At 39.9% G+C, this 18,233-nt stretch overlaps 1 protein-coding gene across 13 annotated transcripts in view; it reads right to left on the bottom strand.

Moving 5' to 3' along the window:
• rap1gapb (RAP1 GTPase activating protein b) overlaps positions 1-18,233 on the bottom strand; it is a 51,699-nt gene that overhangs the window by 26,780 nt on the left and 6,686 nt on the right. For 5 of the 13 annotated variants that reach the window (XM_081717186.1, XM_081717183.1, XM_081717187.1 and 2 more), the window contains one exon: positions 266-1,469. The exons of 6 other annotated variants lie outside the window; for them this stretch is intronic. In XM_081717186.1, the coding sequence (XP_081573312.1) occupies positions 266-309 (44 nt within the window). In that variant the 5' untranslated portion in view covers positions 310-1,469. The remainder of the gene's footprint in view (positions 1-265; positions 1,470-18,233) is intronic. 2 more of the 13 variants (XM_081717185.1, XM_081717188.1) reach the window with 2 other exon arrangements.

The raw sequence follows: 18,233 nt of genomic DNA, 5'->3' as shown, positions 1-18,233 counted from the left end.
AACACATACATACTACACTGCCATGACGTGCCACGGTCTTGTTTAGTATTGACCTTCATAGCAGACTGTGCCCCTGCAAACTGATGTGTCTGAATAATGTTCAAAAAGGCACTGCTTCTTAGACTACTTGGAATCTTTTATTCAGTGTGCCCTGTGTAGTACTGGTATTAGAGGGCATGTAAATACAAACCTTCACACACACACATACACATACTCACGCACACATTCATGCACACACACTCTCTTATAAAGTTTTCTCTCTTACCCTCCATAGGCTCCAAAAGTGAAGCTCCTCTTCCTATAAGGCATGGTGTGTAAAAGATGAGATCATCCAAACTAACACAGCTACAAGCATAACATGGAGTTACTCTCTTTCTGCCCCCTGTCTTTCTCTCTCTGACTACCTGACTGAATTAGTTTACCCATATGCCGTACACCTCTTACTCTGTGTTTCTCCTTGGCTGCCCTCTCTCTCCTTCCTCTCCCTCTCTCCACCTGAGCAGGCAGCAGAGGTGTGTCCAGTCACACTGGTATCCGTGGCTACGAGCAGGTGTTTGGATGTGAAGTCACTGCCTTTTAGTGACAAAGGAGGTCTTTCGCCAGTCCAGCAGGCTCGAGGCTTCTCTCAGTGTTCACTGCCATGAGGATTTATAGCATTACTTCTGGTGGTAATCCAAACTAGTGGCACTGCTCAAAGGTGGAATGCCAAACCCCAAACCTGAAACCAGACTTGAAATGTCTGGGGCAAAAGGGGCAAAGGTCTGTCAAAGATTGTAACAGATGCTAGGGATTTTAATTCACAATCAAAACATGCTGAAAAGCACAGATACCAACACATAAATGCAAACACCCTAGTAATCCCGTGATGACAGTGTTTAGTGAACACTACTGGCCTTTGCATAACACTTTATCTCTCCTCTAATCAGCTGACAGAGATGAGGGTGTGTGTGTGTGTGTGTGTGTGTGTGAAATGATTCCTCTCTCTCAGATGTCATTATCGGGCACACTATGGTGGCACAGTGTGCATCCTGTCATAACTTCATTCATCACAAGTGCACCTCTCAGTAATGATAAAGCACAAGCTGGCCTAAATTGTATGACATCATGAACTAATTAGCTTAGAGAAAAAACACTATGGCAAAGCACTCTAAAGCAAATTTGACCCATCACAAAGAAGAGAATCGCTGTGACAGGCATTTTTGTGGGTCTGTATATTTGTGTGCATATACAGTATGAATGAATAGCAACTCAGTTGAAACTCAGTCCTCACATTGTTCTATCCAGTCTCTTTGTCCTCATTTTGCCTTGGACAGGACATCATGTCCATCATCATCCTCTGACTGGACATTCTATTAGACTCGACTGAAAGCGAGTTCTGCTCTCATAAACCAGTTCAGTGAGTCCTCCCAAGCCACAAGCAGACATTCACTTTGTCCTTCTCCTCAAAGTCCTTAAAGCACCCTCAGTGTCTGAAAAGAAACAAAGCAATTCTTTAGATTAATTGTTTTAATACAAAATGTATTTAAAAAAAAAACTCCCAAAGGTTATGCCTATATTAAGATTTATCATTGTGGCAAAGGGTGAACACAGAAACCCCACCTGAGACTTGAACCCAGGTCCTACAGGCAATAAACAACTCCAGTCACATTACTCTCCTTCCGGGGTGACAGTCACCCTCACCACAATCACAATAAATGTACAAAATCAGCGGTTAATTTCTTAAACTCCCCACACTGATTTGTTTAACAATAAAACCATTTTTCATAGTTGACATGGTACTGAATGGTATTTGGCACCACTGGAGATTTGATACCAATAATACATTTTCAATAACAATCACTGGCTTATTAAATTACAATACATATGAATGTTATGCCTTGTATAATAGTTATCTACATAAAAGCACTATGGTGGCCATTGTGTACTTCTGTAGTAGTGTAAATCAGAACAACTCTGGAGTTGTGCATATCTATTAGTAACACTGATAAAGAACATTCATGAAAGGGGTAGACCACCTAGCCATATCTCTAGCTCTCCAAATTCATATATGATCTATAGAGTTTCTTTGTATCCGGTCAGGTACAGATAAGGCAATATCAGTACTCTCAGACCCACTCCTGTCTGAACTTTCACCCTTTATGTAGAAGCCTACTCTTTATATAGACCCATACATACAGCAACATTCCATTACAAAGCAAGCCATGACAAGGACCATGCACCACCACAACACGGTGCCTCAGCCCAGCTACATATCATTCACTCACATGGTCAGGGTTAAAATATAACTGCAGTCCTGGAGAGAGACACTCAAGGACACAAAGTCAGTTTCATTTGGTGAATTAATGGGGGGCCTGTTTTTTTTACCCATTGGTATTCGACCTGCCACTCTCCCAGACAGACGGTGTCTAGACTGGGTAGTGTTCCGTAATCCTGTTTAAATGCCACAGCAGCACCAGGGTCATTCCATTAGTCATGCAGTATCAGAGCAAAGCTAATTCCATAACACTGATACCAACCCAGATAAAGGCAATTACACATTCAAAAGAACTATTAGGGGTTTAAAAAATGCCTTCATATCTGTAAACAATAAAATACAACCAACAAGAAGATATCCATAATGGTTTATGTTAGAAGTACTTCTTGTTACTATACTCTGGCCATCTTATGTCATTCCACAGTATAATGTGGACCCTGTGGCTAGCTCAGTGTTGTTAGACCACTGTACTTTCTCATGATTGGCCCATCATCCTCCAAGTATGCTCAATGTGTGGATCCATAATTTGAGTACTGTTACTAATTCTGTAAAGCCAATTGCGGTACGTGTTATAATGTGCTCTACTTGTAGGTTAGCTTTCGTGTCTAGTGTGTTCTGAGTTGTCTCCTGCCTTTGTTTTTAGCAGTTTGTTTAAGATTGTAGGTGTGTATTTCCAGGAGAGCTGCATGATTTATTTCCAATTCAACATTATATGAACTTCTTGCTTTCTTAACATATATCTATGTTTCTTTCCATTTTCTGGTGTTTGGATGTACTAAAGTTATACGAGCTTGCTGTACAAGCCTTTGCAATTTTCCCCACACATCTCTCTCCTTATATTTCCTGCACCTTTAGCATGTCCTGTAGCAGATGGGACATGCAGACTATTTACTCTGTGTAAGTTTGGAGACGTGATGCACATGGGGGTGGTGGGTTAGTCAATTAGTCAATGTCTGTAAGAGTCATTCACATGAATACACACACCAACAAACTTTTCCGTTTCCAGTAGGTAGTTCTCCATCAACCACAGGAGAAATCAGTAATGAGGAGACCAAGGAGCATGGTTCCACATCATGGAGACCAAGCAGCATGGTTCCACATCAGGGAGAGAAATACCAAGACAGGACTAGGCTTGTGAAAAGCTCCGGAAAGCATCACATTGTCACAAAAGCAAGTCCAATTAAAATTCTAATTAAATTCCCTGGTGATGCAGGGTCTGTAATGTAGTCAATTTTTCAGTACATGTTTGTTTCATGAACTTTTTTTTTTAAAACCCTCAGTAAGCACAGTGCATCATCCATAGGTTTGGGTTGGTCGATTTCACTGTTTAGCCCCCATAGTGGATTATGTAGCCTGTGTTAATTCATCTTCTACAGTGTGAGGGGTTGGAGGAGTTTGGTTTCAATTCAAAATGTACCCTTCAGATTTGACCTTGCTGCAGTCACATCCATAGTGCTGTACACCCAAGCCACCATGTATCCCAAATGGCGCGACCTGGATCAGAAGAGCTTATTTTCCTCCACAATCCTTCCATCACTCAGTTACAGTTAATCTTTATGTTACCCGTCCATAAGACTCTGCGCCAGGTTTTTTAAATGTATTTTTAAACAGCTGTAGACTGGCCTTGGTCTGCAAGCTCACCTGTAAGTCTTTTTATTTGATAGTCTGTCATCCACTACTGTAGTCTCCCTCTATTTGTAACGGTGAGCGCTAAGGAAGCGGACGCATGTGCGGAGAAGAGCGAGATTTATTATGGGCGAAGCCAAAAACAGAGTTGTTAAGGCAGTCCAGGGTCAAACAGCCGACACGGAGAGTACGGGGATACATGATTAAAAAACAAATAAACACACAGGCAAACGGGAAGCAGGCTATAACAAAAGACGCTAGGAAAACTCGGGGCTAAGAAACACGAAGACTAGGGTACAAACTTAACAAATGCAATGATTCAAAATTATATATGTGTACGCGCGCGAGTCCAAAAAAAACAACCACAACTACCGGATCAAGGCAGGCCTTAAATACAATCAACTAAACGAGAGACAGGTGTTGAAAATCAAACGAGGGGCGGAGAAAACGAAACTCTGGAACGGAACTGAAAAAACACACGACAGGGAAAACATGGAACACGGAAGATGGGAGGGACTGATCATGACACTTGTTTTTATAGCCAAGCTCACAAAAGCACTTAGCAATGCAAGAGTTGGATGCACCTAAGGCTTTGACTATGTTGCTGATTTATTCTGGGGGTTTTTTCAGACCCGTGATAAGCAGGAATACTGGCCCTGGCTCTTCTTTGGTCTTTATGTTAAAAAACTCCAAATTCCTTGTGCAAAGCCAGAACCAGCTAGAAGGAAAACTTCAAATTCCTTTGTGTTAAACAACATCAAATTCTTTGTACAATCCTTGAACAAGCTAGAATCAACACTTGACCTTTGTTAGTGCTCTTGTGCCTTTACAATGATAAAAGTACATACATCTAGCCAATAAACCACTGACAAGCCATTTGTCCAGTTGTTTAGAGTTCTGTGTAGTGTTAGTACTATGTCTAAAAGGCACTGTGATTCCTATATAGGTCACACAACACAGATGTTCATTCATTTAAATTAAAGCTAACATTCTGCATTTTAACCTTTTCATTTCCAATCAAATGTAATGTAAATGTAATACTGTGTCTTTAATGTTCATTAGTCACAAAAACCTGAAAAATATTGTTGCAGCATAATTAGAGTCCAAGAATCATTCCTAAGCAGATAGAACCAAACTGATCAGTGAACTGCTTTTCATGTGAGGGAACAAAGATGATATAGAAGGGCCAGTGCATAAGAGATCCTCTTTTATAAAGAGCCTTCAGCAATAAGGCAGGTGTAGTTACCCAGCAACACATCGCTGTGGTGAGACTTTGGACCCTGCTTTCCTCTGGCAAGATACACACACATACAAACAGTACCCTCTGGAGTCACATTGGCTTTCAGTATCCCAGCCAGTCACAGAATGGTGAGATCTCACACACGCGCACACACACACACACACACACACACACACACACACACACACACACACACACACACACACACACACATACCATATACACATTGCTTTTCCGTTGAATGCTAACAGCATGGGGCTTCTATAGATTTACACCTCAATTTATTGCTGCTGTCCATGGTGTTGAAAGGCAAGAAGAAATTAAAGAAATAACAAGTAACCGAATAAAAGGATTGTGGCCTTTCTGGATATAGGAGGGGGAACTGCAGCTGCTACATCACTTTAATACAAGACTGATCTCCCCAAGTGTCCTTCTGGCACATGCTAATCACCAGGGTAATACAATTTCACCAAAGGTCAAAGGAAAAAAATGCAATGAAAGGGTCTTGAGGAAGTGTTGACTTCGCATCAGTGTGTGATCCCTGTAGCTACTCTGCCCTCCGCATGCTCTATTACTGCACTACAGTGTCTTCTTTAAAGCCTGTGGCCGTGTTTCAGGCTTGACCATTCATACTGACCGATCTCTGCCCCCGCTGCATGTGTATTCATGGGTGTAGCATTCAGCCTGACTGATCTCTACCCCTGCTGTGGGTTTGGCCTGAACTTGTGAGAGAACTCTGCTGGTGGCCACTAGACATCAGAGCAAAGGAGTGTGTGTGTGCATGTGTGCAATTTGTGTGTGCTTGTGGATGTGGATGTGTGCATGATTGTGCCATACAGAGTTAAGGAGAGGTAAGGGAATACGACTGAGTGTTTGTATTTGTTTGTATATCTAATCTGCTGTAATCTAATCAACTCATACAAGAGAAAGAAGAGAGAGTGTATTTGCAGGACAATGGAACACAGTATATGCAGCTCTATAAAAGCAAGCTAGAATTTCAGCGAGAGATTTGAAAATGACTATTTGGTAAATATAGGTGCTATGGCAGCTAGGCTTCATCTAGACTGGTAGTAAAATTGGATTTTCTTTTTAAAAACATATCTGATATATCCACTCGATTCTTTTTCTTGAAGTCTGAAAGGATAACAGCTTTAATTAGATATTTTCAATTTGACTAGATTTGATTTGAACTGCTTTCATTTACCTGCAAGAAATTTAGTAATGGTTTTGTGAGTTTAGTAAAAACCACAAATTCAATAATAAAAAGCCAATATGATTTGAAGATTTTGCTTCTTCAGCTAAATGGAGATTAAATGTCATTGGAAGACAGAACTGGGAAACCAACAGCTAAATTATTTTACACAGCTAGCTAAATGGACCCACTCCCACAGAACATGAGTGCCTCTTGCTGAGAGAGACTCCTAGAGGAAGCAAATGAGGGCAGGACAAAAGCAGGAATTAGGCGCCTGTGGAGATCAGACAGAAAGAGCATGCAACCCACATCTTGGCATCGTGCTATTGGCTGCACTGTTCCTGGCATCGTCCGGGCACTTCTCACCAAACAGCCATGGTGATGCCATTGTTGCTAGGCTGACGTGGGAGAGCCTGAGACTAGCACTCTCTGTCTCTGTCTCTCTATTTCTGTCTGTATCTGTCTCTCTCTGTCTGTCTCTCTAGCTCTCTGTCTGTCCCTCTGTCTTTCTGCCTCTCTCTCTCTCTTGGCGTGTGCGCGCAAGAATTATATACAATGCTCCAAACATAAATCTCAGGTGGTAGATAAAAAGAGATTGACTGCCTAATAAGAAGTAAAATCTACCCTCGGTCATTCAAACATTACCACAGCACCAGTATACCAGTACATGCATTTGAACATTGCATTACATTCTATATAGTGTAACTGGATCCAAGATTATGGCATATGTACAATGATTCCCTACATCTCAACTTAAAATAATCTCCCACCAGGACAACACTCACTTGAAGGTTTGGGCTGGGAAATGTAATGCAGATGGCTGGGCATCTGTCTCTTTTTGGCTGTGTAGCATTCTTCCCTTTAAGTAGCAAGGCAACAGCACCACTTTAGTGATGAATTTACTCCGCAATGCACATGAAGACTAACTGCTGCTTTGCTCATCCAGACACCATCTGCGTGCAGTTTCACTATTGAATCAAGCTGAGTGGAAGCTCTGGTTCCAGTCACTACACATATAAATAAGTAAAGTGTTTTCAACAGTTTAAAAATCCTGCATACCTCTGACTCCAAACAGCATGGTTGTGGAGTCCAGTGTGATGTTCCCTGACATTGCAGAAGATGAAAGAGCTAAAGCTCTGATTACTGCTGGTTCTGGTTATTACGTGCATCAAGTACGTGTGTTTACAGATAAGTACCATGCTGATGATGCTTAAGCTCATGAAGAGCTGTTCAAAAGACGTGTGACACTGTTTGTCACCAATGATCAAGAAATGGACTTAAAATATAGGCCTGCTTTCATGTGAAACAGAGATGCTGGAAACACAACCTTAGCTCCCCGTATCAGTATAGCACATTGTTTAAGTGTTTTCTAGATGGAGTCAAAAAGCTTTTGTGTCCCACCCATTCTGTCGGATGTTTAACATGTCATGCATGTTAAAATCTGATAGACATCACCATTAACATAATTGGTTGTCATGGGAACAAAGGCAACTTAAAACTTGTAGAAGTTACAAAAAAATGTAAACAGGGAGTGAATGGCATGTGAAATGACAAGTGCAGGGAGCACAAACAGAAGAATTTAATTGAAATGATTATGGGTGACTGGGTGTACACTTGGGGTGAACAAGACAGATGGCGTTCTGACAGGAAGTGTATATATATATATATATATATATATATATATATATATATATATATATATATATATATATATATATATATGTGAGTGTGTGTGTGTGTGCGTGTGCGTGTGTGTGTGCGCGTGTGTGTGCGCATGACAGAGGAAGACATGCAGAGAGAAAAAAAGTGTGTGTGTGTGTGCATTTATGTTTGTGTAAACTGTCATTTCCCACAATAACTGAGTTCAATAAAACTCATCTCTCATCTATCTTTCTCTGTGACACACAAGTGTGTACACACACAGACACACAAAGTCAGTTTCTTTAAAATCTCCTCTCTCCTGACTTGCAGGACAGTTGGGCATCATCAGCAGCAGGGTGAACTTCCACCCTACTACAATAGCTCTCTACAGTGCCAGGTGACACTGACCTGTGGGCTGCAGCTTAGTTTGACTCTGGTCACTTTTATACTCCTCACATATGCTGAAGCAAAAATGAAAACACTAACATTGTTATGCCCACAAATATTAAATTAAATCAGTGCTGAATGACTTTGAAATACACTGATGTGAGTTCAGTTTATACAGTACAAGCATTAACAGGATGCAAATAAAAAATTAAAACACCAATTTAGCACTGGGAACACTACTTTGCAAGTCTCTCTGCACCCATACAATATAAATTACCTCCAAATGAACCAGAATTGACAGCCCTAGACAGACAACTCAGCTTGTTCTCTCAAAGGTATCGTAGCAGAAAGATGCATAGCAGAGTGATTATGGCTTTAAACAAATTATTACAATTCTGGTACTTTTGTGGAATGGAGCCAAGGTTATCATTCCAGCATAGTTTTTGTTAAATGAATGGTTTTAGGAAATGGAATTGCAATTATGCATAAATGCAAAAACATTCATTATAGAAAAAAAGATGTCATTACAGCCGACGAAAGAATCAAACCATAGGAAATATAACATTTGTTCTAGAATCTCACAACTGAAGTATTAAACTCCAGTGTCTATTATTAGATAATATGCATCGTTGCATGGATTTTCATAACGTATTTATGAAACGTTAATAGCACCAAATCCAAAGCTCAAAAATGTGAAATAACCAAAAAGCTTTATGTAACTCAAATTCCCAAATATACAGAACGTTCTATCATCACAATGAAATATCTTGGCAAAACCTGAAAAAAAAAAGAAATATCTTGGCATACATCACTTATGTATAAAAGGACCAAGCACTTTACTGACTACCACTGATTGCTCCACAGAGATTTGAGGAAACTCACTGCTAGATGGCAACCTTCAATTATAGTAAAAAGAAATGTGGAAATTATGTGCAGTTGTGACAGAGCTTACATCACATCTAGCACAGGCGGACCGAGTTAGGCTGATGGACAATCCCAGAGCAGACATCTGCAGCTCTGAGCTATACAGTTCCAGCACTGGCTCAACACATATAAAGAGTTGTCTGTCCTAAACTGACAGGCTATTTTGCTTAAACTTTGAGTGTTAGTAAACAGTAACCAGCAGAATGTTATTGGGCTGAAGGCTGCCCTCTCTCTCTCTCTCTCTCTCTCTCTCTCTCTCTCTCTCTCTCTATCTCTCTCTCTCTCTGTGCGTGCGCGTGTCTGTGTGTGAGAGACAGAGAGAGAGAGAGACAGAAAAAGACAGAAAAAGAGACAGATAGGCAGAGAAGATAATAAAGCAGTGCTAACAGATGAAAGGTGCACAAACCAAATAGCAGAGGACAAAGAGAAAGAGAGGAGAAGATGTCTGATGTCTGTTGGGGTGGGTTTGTGCAAAAGTGCTAGGGATACACTGATAAATGGTGGCAGACTCTGGCATTTAGGACTGTTTAGTGTGTTGAGTGTTTAAGTTCTCCTCATTTTCCTCCAGCAGAAATGCAACAACAACCCTTTCAGTCAAAAGACAGGAGCACTTCAGAAGGTAGAATTCTGTCAAATTCCGCCTATTTTGCTTTTCCTGACCCCAAGCAGTTAAATGAGTTTAAAGCTATACATTAGTAGAACTGAGGGATTGGAAAAGAAATTATCCTGCAGAACACTCCGATGTCATGCAGTCCTAAGAGCAGACAGGCATACCTAGGTCTTCTGGTAACCCACACTTCTAATTCTATAGTCTATAGGGCTAAAGACAAAAAATAAATAATATGAATCAACTGCCAGGCTTCTTAAACCCGCTGCTAAAGATAAGGGCAGCCTACCATCTTTGGCAAAGCTATCAGTTATATATTAGTCACTTAGTAACAAACAGCTCTACATTTTTGTCAGATCTGTCAATTCTTTATCAAATTTACTTTCAAAATGTAAAAACCAATATGGGTATCTACGGAACATCTTGTATTCACACATCTATATCGATGTAATGTACAATAGCGCTTGTGTAACAAAGCTGGCCCAAGTGCCGCAGGGTGCAGGGCAGGATGCACAGACTTCCTCGTCGGTGAAACATGTTTATTAACATATAACACATATAACACATATAACAGAGGTGGCACTCACACAACACTTACAGTAAACATGACTATATCTTTAACATTAAACAAAGACATATACACATTAACAGGAACAACACAAACCAACGTTACTGCCACAGAGCTAGGAGTTAAACACGCATGTAGCGACAATGACCAACTAAGAGAGCACACATGGGCAGGGGTTTAAATAGACACATTAACACTTAACAATAAACCCTGTGCATGTGCATGCAATGCCAAAGGGGCATGGTTACAAAATAGATATTCACAGTACATGTATGGATCTCCCTGCAGCGAGCCTTACATGATTTATGGGGGAGGAGCAGTCTATGACAGTTTGTATGAAATTATAAAGCTCTGTCATTTTCTGACCCAACAAGATTAATTAAGATGTTTCAGGGTTGGCAATTATAAAGCAACTCATGTCTGATTTTGAGCTTTGCAACGGATGGCGCCTCAAACAGCCAACCTCCAAAGGGCAGAGTTTAAGTGTAACTCCTTTCATTCACCAGTTCCCCTATCAGTCACACTGACTTCTTTTTAATCAGTAGCTCCATTATACCTAGCACCTCAAACATACAATATCAGCCCATTACAGTCAGTGACCATGGCCTTGTTTCACTTACATTGAATATAACTCAAACACAAATCTATCTTCAGATGGTGCTTTAATACATTCCTACTAAAATGTTTAGAATGGATATGTCAGAAGAGAGTGGGCATCCTTCCTAGAAGTAAATGATTCTCCAGAAACCCCACCAACATTGCTTTGGGAAGCCAGGAAAGCCATACTTAGAAGCAAAATAATATCCCTTTCTTCATATAAGAAAAAGAAAGATAGATTAATTTTCTGTATCTGAGAACAGAAAATCAAGGAATTATAGAATATGATATTAAACAACCCCACAGAAAAAACACAAAATAAATTAAACAAATACAAATTACATTATAAGGAATTATAAATAAGAACTTATTTTTCTTAACATGAACAATTCTTGAACTGTGACATGAAAGTTTGAATATAGTAACGAATCTGAAAAATTCTTAGCTAATCTTGTGAAATGTAAAAAACAATGATTGCAACAATCAAAAACAGTGGAATAGATCAAGCAGGTACCAGAGAAGAAAAATCAATTATTATATCAATTTGCAAAAATGTATATTCATTAGACAAAGATCCAATTCAGAGGATATCAACATGTTTCTCAGTAATATCAACCTTCCAAAATTAACTAAAGAACAAAAAGGCACACTAGGAAAACTAATAACATCTACAGGATTTCCTATGCCCTACACCAGATGGCCAATAACAATGGAGTCCCATTGATTTTCCTGCTGAATTCTACAGGCACTTTTGGCCAATACTTGACCACTTCAACAGATTGACAAATAAAATGAAACAAAACAAAACAAGAGATTACCCACTGAAATTAATACTGCCACTATTTCCCTCCACCCAACAAAGAACCTACCCTCCCCTCCAGTTACTGTCCATTATCACTCATTCATATAGACAAAAATATAAGCAAGATCCTAGCCACCACATTAGAAAGTGTTATTCCATCGTTTATACACCTTGACCAGACTGGCTTCATCAAAGGAGAACACTCAATGACTAGTGACCGCAGAATATTTAACCTGATACACAACACATAACTTTATAAATCAGGAACAGTAGTTACACAAGATGCAGAGAAAGCCTTCAATTGGAATTTTTTGTTTTCCACATTACATAAATTGGGGCTCAGTGAATCATTTATAAGATGGTTTAAAACTATTTACACAAAACCAAGGCCACAGTCAATACTAACGGACTCATATCATATAATTTCATATTACGCAGAGGTGCTAGATAGGGATGCCCCTTCTAACCTTTTTTATTCTCAGTATTTGTAGAACCATTAGCAGCAGCTATATGACAAAATACAAATATCAAAGGTATTCAGACCCACAATGCAGAGCACAAAATCATCTTACATGCAGATGATATATTACTGTTCCTGCAAAATCCTCTCTCATCAATTCTACTGACTATGCAAACTATTGAAAAATATTCCAACATCTCCATTTGTTCTATTAACTGGGCCAAATCAGCCACCCTCCCACTCAACATGAACTGAACAACACTGACAGAATATCTACTATCAAAATGACAGTAATTACCAAAAGTAATCTACTTATTTTCAGTGATTCCTATTCAACCTCTTTCTACCTATTCAAACTCTTTCTATCATCTCCAAATTTTGCTGGAAAAACAAACCACCTACAATCAAACTACCCACATTACAAACACCTAAATCTCAGGTAGACATCAATTCCTTTCAACAATATCTTCTTGCCAATCCATTTGACTGTAAATAGTCAAATTAATAAAAAACCAATCACGCAGACTAACCATGGAGAGAAGTAGAACAAACTCTAAACAATGAAATCCAAATCTCAGACTCACCACTTATGAGTCCAACAATCAAACATCACCCCTATCTTAAAAGCCTAGTGATTTTATCAACTTTGATAGCCTGGTGGAAATTTTCCAAACACTCAAAGACACTGGACTTTCATTCACCAAACATTCACCCATATGCTACAACCCTGAATTGCCAATAAGCAAAAAGATGTTACACAATTCAACTACATTTTTCAGAACAAGAACTTCACATGCTTTTTACATCTCAGACACATGGCCCCATTAATACACAGCCGTATGTACCATCAGAACTCCCCAACATAAATTTCAGACTTTCACAGTATCCCCTCCTCAAACAAACTCTCATCCAAAGATTAGAGATTAATAATCAAATCCAACAATTTCTGTGCCAATGACAAAAAGGGGAGGTCAGATACTCCCACTGACACATCTAGATGCATATTTAGCATGACTAATAACACCAACCTTTACCTTATACATTAAAAAGTAGACAATAACATATTTTTGCACTGCTTACTGTACACACAAGGTGACTTCTGGCAACATGCTCTGGGTCAGTTATCTCTGTTGAACTAATCCACCCTGCTTACTGTTCACTCTGTTTGGTGACAAATCAGCAATCAGGTTAACCAAGGCAAACAGAGTACTGTTGTTGAAAATCAAGGAAATCAAGGAAAAAACATTATATTACTATTAATCAGTAAAAAAATGTCAATATCAGTGGGAAAAAATCTCTTAATGTCTACCAAAAACCAAACCACCAAATTCAGGGGAACTTGGACAGTACTTGGTACCCTCGTACATCAGTGAATCTTCTAACAGTGGCCAATTTAAAAAGAATAACCACACAAGACACAACACTCATAAATACACCATACACCCACAACTATACCACATATTGGTGGGCCTTCTTTGTCCCGTACATGCTTACATACCCATGCTCACACACACATGCACACACACACACACACAAATCTATAAGACAGAATGTTAATTGTAAATAGCTGTAGTTTATAGTTATAGTTTATATTCTAAATATATTATTGTTGTTGCCAGTTATTTTTATTTGTAGTTTTCCTTCCTTCTTTATTATTTTTGGTATCCACATGCATCTCAATTAGTATATGTCCTCCAAGGTATAACACCCCATCGATTCATGAGCTCTGTATTACCACAAAGTCTTATCGGTCCTCCAAAGAGGTGGGGTAGTTGTGGGGAAAAGATGTATCAGAGCTTAGGAAACACTCCAAGCAATTTTGTAGTCTTTGCAGGAGAGAATAATGCTTCTTTGCAATGTAGTGGTAAACAGTGCAAATGAGTCAAGTGAATGTCAATTATGGAACTGTGGAAAAGTGACTGCTCTCCTACAAAATCCAACAATCACAGGAACATGTCAATGCCAGTTTATGCAAGCAAGAACAGACCTAAACCTGTGACTGTAGAAACATTTATTAATAGTTTATACATACTGCATTTATAGTTTATGTGTGTCAGAGAGTGACAGCTAATTGGATAATTGATTTATAGTACCCCCATTACAAATATATTTGCATAGCTGCTTGTTAAATGGGAAATAAGGATCTTGGGAGCCATTAGGGCATTCCAAAATGAAGAATGATTAGAGTTATTAAATGCATTGCATAATGCGGCATATTTTGCACAGGGCAAAAGTGAAATTCATGTCTTTTTCACTTACCTCCTGGTGCAATATGAACCCATTTTAAATAATCTGTTTTAGAATATGTTAATTACAATGGCTTCACATAATTATTCAGTAGTAGTCGTCCTTCTAGAGCTTTCTATCACACGTTTTAAAAATATGGTTGCACTGAACCTTTCCGCATTTAACATGATTTTTTTTAAAACTCCATACTGCAGTGGCGGGCCAATCCCTTCTTGCCCAAATGTGCGAGTCTCTACAGCAGCGAGGCAGCTGTCCAAGGTGCTGGCTGGAGGATAAATGAGCATCAGGACCTCTGTTTTGGACAGCAGAAGCCACACGGCAGTGGACAGGGCCAGGAAATAAAGCATGTCTTGTGGCCCCTAATGATTCCACCTTCATGCACTCACTGGACTGTCTCCAACCACCATAAGAACACCACGGTGATATCCACAGCTCCACTTACAGCTGTGCCAGAGCTGTGTGTCCCCTCTCTCTCATTCATTGTGTTACTGAGGAGCCAGAAGAGCCTTGAATGAGTGAGCCACAGGATGGAAGAGTGGCCCATGGAACTACATATGTTACACCCCCTCTCAGCCCATCTATGCTCTCCCTTAGCTCCTATCCAGGCCAGCCACCTCCCTACCCCAAGGCCCTGGATGGACCTCATATTTTTAAACATCTTGATTGACCCTCTGTTGTAAATAGCCTTGAAGCACCAAACTTTGTGCACTATGCGCTATGCATTCTGTTAGGTAGCATTCATCCACCAAACCCAATTTCATCCATCAGACTGATGATTCTTCTCTCCACAAAATTTCCACTACTTCAGAGTTCAGGTCTTCTGCTGTTCTTGCTTCCAGAGGCAGTTTGGTACCATGCAGTGAGTGGTGCAGCAGAAAACCTCAGCACTCTGCAGTGCAGCTCTATGGGTATGCATGGTCTACCACTTCGCAGATGAGCTATTGTTGCTCCTAGACACTTCCATTTCACAATAGTAGTACTTACAGTGGATTTGAATAGAGCTATCACTTGTGGCAAAGGTGGGATCCTGTGACAGTGCCACACTTAAAGTCGCTGAGCCTTAAAGTTTGTCTATGGAGATGGTATGACTCAGTGCTTTATATTAAACACCTATTAACAATAAGTGTGGCTGACCTACTTGAACTCATTAATGTGGAGGGGGATCCACATACTTTTGTCATATAGTATAAATATGTGATAAATTTAGAATTTGCATCATTCCATGAAACTTCATTGAACAAACTTACAAATCAAAACAACGATACTTAATTGTACAATGAGCAGCCTAAAACTGAATGTGTGTCTTTTGACATATCTAGTCAGTGTCTAATAGGTGAGTTGTATGCTGTTTCAAGGATCTTAAGGTTAAAAGGTGAAAAGAAGAGTGAGTGAGAGTTTATGAATTTTGAATCCACTGAAATGTCAGCAAGTTCAAAATGTCTATTAGTACACAGATTGGGACATATGGTTGACTGTTCTATACCAACAGGCTGTTTTGTTAAGATTTTAAGTGTTAGTAAACAGTACACAGCAGTATAGTATATTATTGAGCTGAAGACTTGTCGGTCTGTCTGTCTGTGTGTATGTTCTAATCCAGTAAAATGTCAACAAGTTTACAATGTGTATCAACACACAGATGGCACATACAGTAAATTGCATGTTCTATTTGGGCTGTTTTTGTTTAGAATTTAAGTGCTAAAAAACACAGAACACAGCAGGCTGTCATACTGCGCGTGACTGTTTCTGTGTTGGCGTGTGTCTCTGTGGATGTGCGCATCTTCCTCCATAATTTTCCACAATACTGTCATTGTAAGGGATGTTAAAATTGACCCTATAACCCATGTATTATATTATACAGGATAACATTAAAGAGGCTTCAGGGGCCATAGCTCACAAGCACCTCTCTGAAGCCTTTTTGTGGCTTACATAAAACCAAATCTCTGCTTGGGCTGCAGCTTTTAGGCTAAGCAAAGCTATATTATACATTTCACAAATATTCTAACAGAACAGGCTATTCTGACAGCAGCAGTCTAAGGGCTTCATTTAGAAAAAGAGTACTGATGCATTGCTTAACATTATTGTAAGCTCTGTGTGTGTTTGTGTGTGTGTGTGTGTGTGTGTGTGTGTGTACTTCTCCACTTTGGGAAGTGAGTACAGTGTTGCTGGAATACAGCACTTAGGCCTTCCTACACATAGAACCACTCTCATTTGTTGCACTAAGATGAAGAGCAAATTACACCATATACATTGGAGCTTAATCACTTTTGGCAGAATAGGTTTATACAGATCACGAGCAAAAACAGACTAGAACAAGACACTGCATTCATGAGTGAAAGGCAGTTATTCCGACCTAGAATTACAGAGCAGAGACCTTGCTGGAAATAAATAATTCAAAGAGCTTTGTGGCAACATGAAGCTAATAACAGTATTTAATGAATAATGCAGTGTTTTCTATTTGCATAAAGGTGCAGGAGGAACATGAATAATGAAACAAAACTCTAAGATTTTAAACATCGATGAAGACAGTGTTTGCAGACGATGTCACATTCTAGTTTGAGGATTTTAAAGATGCATGGTAGAAGAACAGGCTTCAGGGCTTGTTTCCAGCACCAAGGCTGAAAACCTAGGTCCTGCTTGTCATGTGTGATTGTTTGAGGCTGCACACTCATCCTTTCCCATCTGTTCTATACATGCAAGGTCTTCTCAGTTAATTCTTCACTCTATAGCTCAGGCTGCATCGCCCATAGGTGGCCTGAATGAGCACAAGTTACAGCAGTGGTCCAGTACCAGCCCATACAATCACGCAGGGGTTATGGCATTAAGGTAATTGCTTTGTTTCTGTCTCTTCACTCTTCACTTCCCTAAGTGTGTGTATGTCTGTGTGTGTGCACATGTCTGTCTCTCTCTCTCTCTCTCTCTCTCTCTCTCTCTGTCTCTCTCTCTCTCTGTGTATGTGTGTGTGTGTGTGTGTGTGTGTGTGTGTGTGTGTGTGTGTGTGTGTGTGTGTGTGTGTGTGTGTGTGTGTGTGTTTGTGTGTGTGCATATGTGTGTATAGTAAACTGGAAGATCCCTCATGGGTGTGTGCGAAAGACCTTGCCTATGCACACTTTACTGTGAAAATAATATCTGAGATATGTAAGCCACTCAGTCCCTTCAGACCTCCTTTACTTAATAGACTTATTTTGGCCTGAACCACTGATAGGACCTAGCTGTATTTACCTCGGTAACATGCTGTGTGCAGCCAGGCGTGGGAGCATGCATTACACAGGCGCCCAGTCCCAAGATGCTAGGTAACAGTGTTCCTTCCCTCTCTCTCTTCTCAGACTATCACTCCAGCCTAGCCCGTCGCTGAGCCCAGAACCCTCCTGCCTCTGGCTCCTTGCTCCCATTTCTCCACACCTCTCCTACTGCTATACTCCATTTCTCTTCTTTGTCAAGAAGTGGATGTGGAAGGAGAGAGCAGATACTTTTCACACGTCCTTGGACAGTGAGTTTTTTAAAACCTCAAAAGGAAACTGTAGACAGAGATGAGAGAGGAGAATAGCAAAGCTAAATACAGCTCAATCATTATTAGTACACTAATACGATCTACTACATAGGACGTACTTTGCTCCCGATAGAAAATGACCTCTTGCTAGGTCATTAGGAGCTGGCACCACTAGAAGTCTAATTCATTCAGTCTGGTTTC

The sequence above is a fragment of the Electrophorus electricus genome, chromosome 7, assembly GCF_041902795.1.
Source record: "Electrophorus electricus isolate QZ-2024a chromosome 7, ASM4190279v1, whole genome shotgun sequence".
Taxonomy (NCBI): Eukaryota; Metazoa; Chordata; class Actinopteri; order Gymnotiformes; family Gymnotidae; genus Electrophorus; species Electrophorus electricus.
The sequence above is the reverse complement of the archived record's forward strand: the minus strand, read 5'-3'. Positions and strand labels throughout refer to the sequence as shown.